This window comes from Dendroctonus ponderosae, unplaced genomic scaffold (genome assembly GCF_020466585.1).
Source record: "Dendroctonus ponderosae isolate FM_Combo_2020 unplaced genomic scaffold, Dpon_F_20191213v2 Dpon_F_20191213_2, whole genome shotgun sequence".
NCBI lineage: Eukaryota > Metazoa > Arthropoda > Insecta > Coleoptera > Curculionidae > Dendroctonus > Dendroctonus ponderosae.
In genome coordinates, this window is record NW_026018165.1 from 17,192,577 (window position 1) to 17,194,065 (window position 1,489).

A 1,489-nucleotide genomic window follows, 5' to 3' on the forward strand; every position below is an offset into this window, starting at 1 on the left:
TTTTTTTCAAATTTCGTCACTGATGACATGCGACCAAAGTTACAGCGTACAGACTATGTATATTTATAATTGGCATTTGTTTTGCAGTTTGCCTGCACGTCGTCTTTTGTGTGCAGAGCAAATAAGTCACTCATCTCCAAGGGCTCGGTACTACATGAGAATAAACAAGAGGCAGCACTTAAAAGGAAAGTTTCCAAGGAGGCGATTCGACGAAAGAAGGGAGACAGTAAAATGCTGTATGTTCTGGAGCAGTGCGGCTGGTACTACGAGGGTCTGAGCGCCGGCGGAGCTGAGCATTTACTTCAAGACACACAAGTAAGCAGTAATACATAGAGTATATATACATATATACATATACGCAGAAATGGTGATCCTGTCGTTTGAGCCTCTCCGAATTTGTAGTTTTTTCTTTTCTTACCTTAAAGCACACTTCAAATTAAGCGCTTTTAGCTGAACAATTTCCTGGATGGTCCAGAAATTAAGCATAGTGTGAGTATTTTTGGGCTTAATTTAGGGGCCATCCAGGAATTTTTTTCGCTGAAAGTGCTAAATTTGCAGTGTTCTTTACGGTAAAAGAAGAAAAACTAGAAAATTCGGAGGGACTCAAACGACATGATCCCCGCCCAGTTTTTCGATCTGATTTGAAATTCGAGAAAAATGTTACATACGAAACTTGTAGATATTAACGTCTAGTTTGGAGCTGGAAAGCTGAAAAAATACCGTTGAATAGTGCTCGAGGAGCCCGAGATTTTATAAAGAATAACCTTTTCCGACAGGAAGCGTCGTTTTCTAAAGAAAAAAAAATGTAAAATTTTGAAAAAAATCGCAGGGTTTTCACCCACTATTTTTTTTTTACTTTTTTTCGAACTATTCTTTGACAGGTGGTTAGATATGGAAAAGTTACATGATAAATCGACTTTGGTTGGTTCAAAAAAAATTCCTCTGTGTTTATGTAAAGTTCAATCAATAACCCTGTAGGTACACAGGGGCGGATCCAGCTTCAAAGTAAGGGGGGGGGTTATGTAGAAAAAATTCAGTCTTCTGTTGTCTATGAAACTAGAAAAATTATAGTCGTTTTGTGCAAGGGTGGCGCAAGATTATTTCAAAATTTCATGTTTTCCGTCCCGTTTTGCATGTTTCTCGGAAGCAAAATGAGCAAAAACGCTCGTTTTTACATCATTCCAGAGATAACCAAATGGCCTTTATTCGAAGTTTCTCAAGAACCATTTGAGCCACAGAATTCTTTTTGGCATCGTTGGATAGAGAATTGAAAAGTCGATTCAGTCAAAACAACGTGAGTGAGGAAATTCGAGTCGTTTTGACCCAGAAAGCGAAATTTGAATATCAGACACTTAGGTGCAAGATTATGCCAAAATTCCATGTTTTCCGTCCCTTTTTTGCTCATTTCTCGGAGGCAAAATGAGCAAGAACGCTCATTTGTACATCATTCTAGACAGAAATAAATGGCCTTTTTAGAAAGTGAACCATG

At 38.3% G+C, this 1,489-nt stretch overlaps 2 protein-coding genes across 10 annotated transcripts in view; one reads left to right on the top strand and one right to left on the bottom strand.

The window, feature by feature from the left end:
• Positions 1 to 1,489, bottom strand: part of LOC109536729 — a 57,732-nt gene that overhangs the window by 18,311 nt on the left and 37,932 nt on the right. The window lies entirely within an intron of this gene.
• Positions 1 to 1,489, top strand: part of LOC109536637 (suppressor of cytokine signaling 2) — a 19,157-nt gene that overhangs the window by 12,879 nt on the left and 4,789 nt on the right. For all 6 annotated transcript variants that reach the window (XM_048663597.1, XM_048663599.1, XM_048663596.1 and 3 more), the window contains exon 3: positions 88 to 315. In XM_048663597.1, the coding sequence (XP_048519554.1) occupies positions 88 to 315 (228 nt within the window). The remainder of the gene's footprint in view (positions 1 to 87; positions 316 to 1,489) is intronic.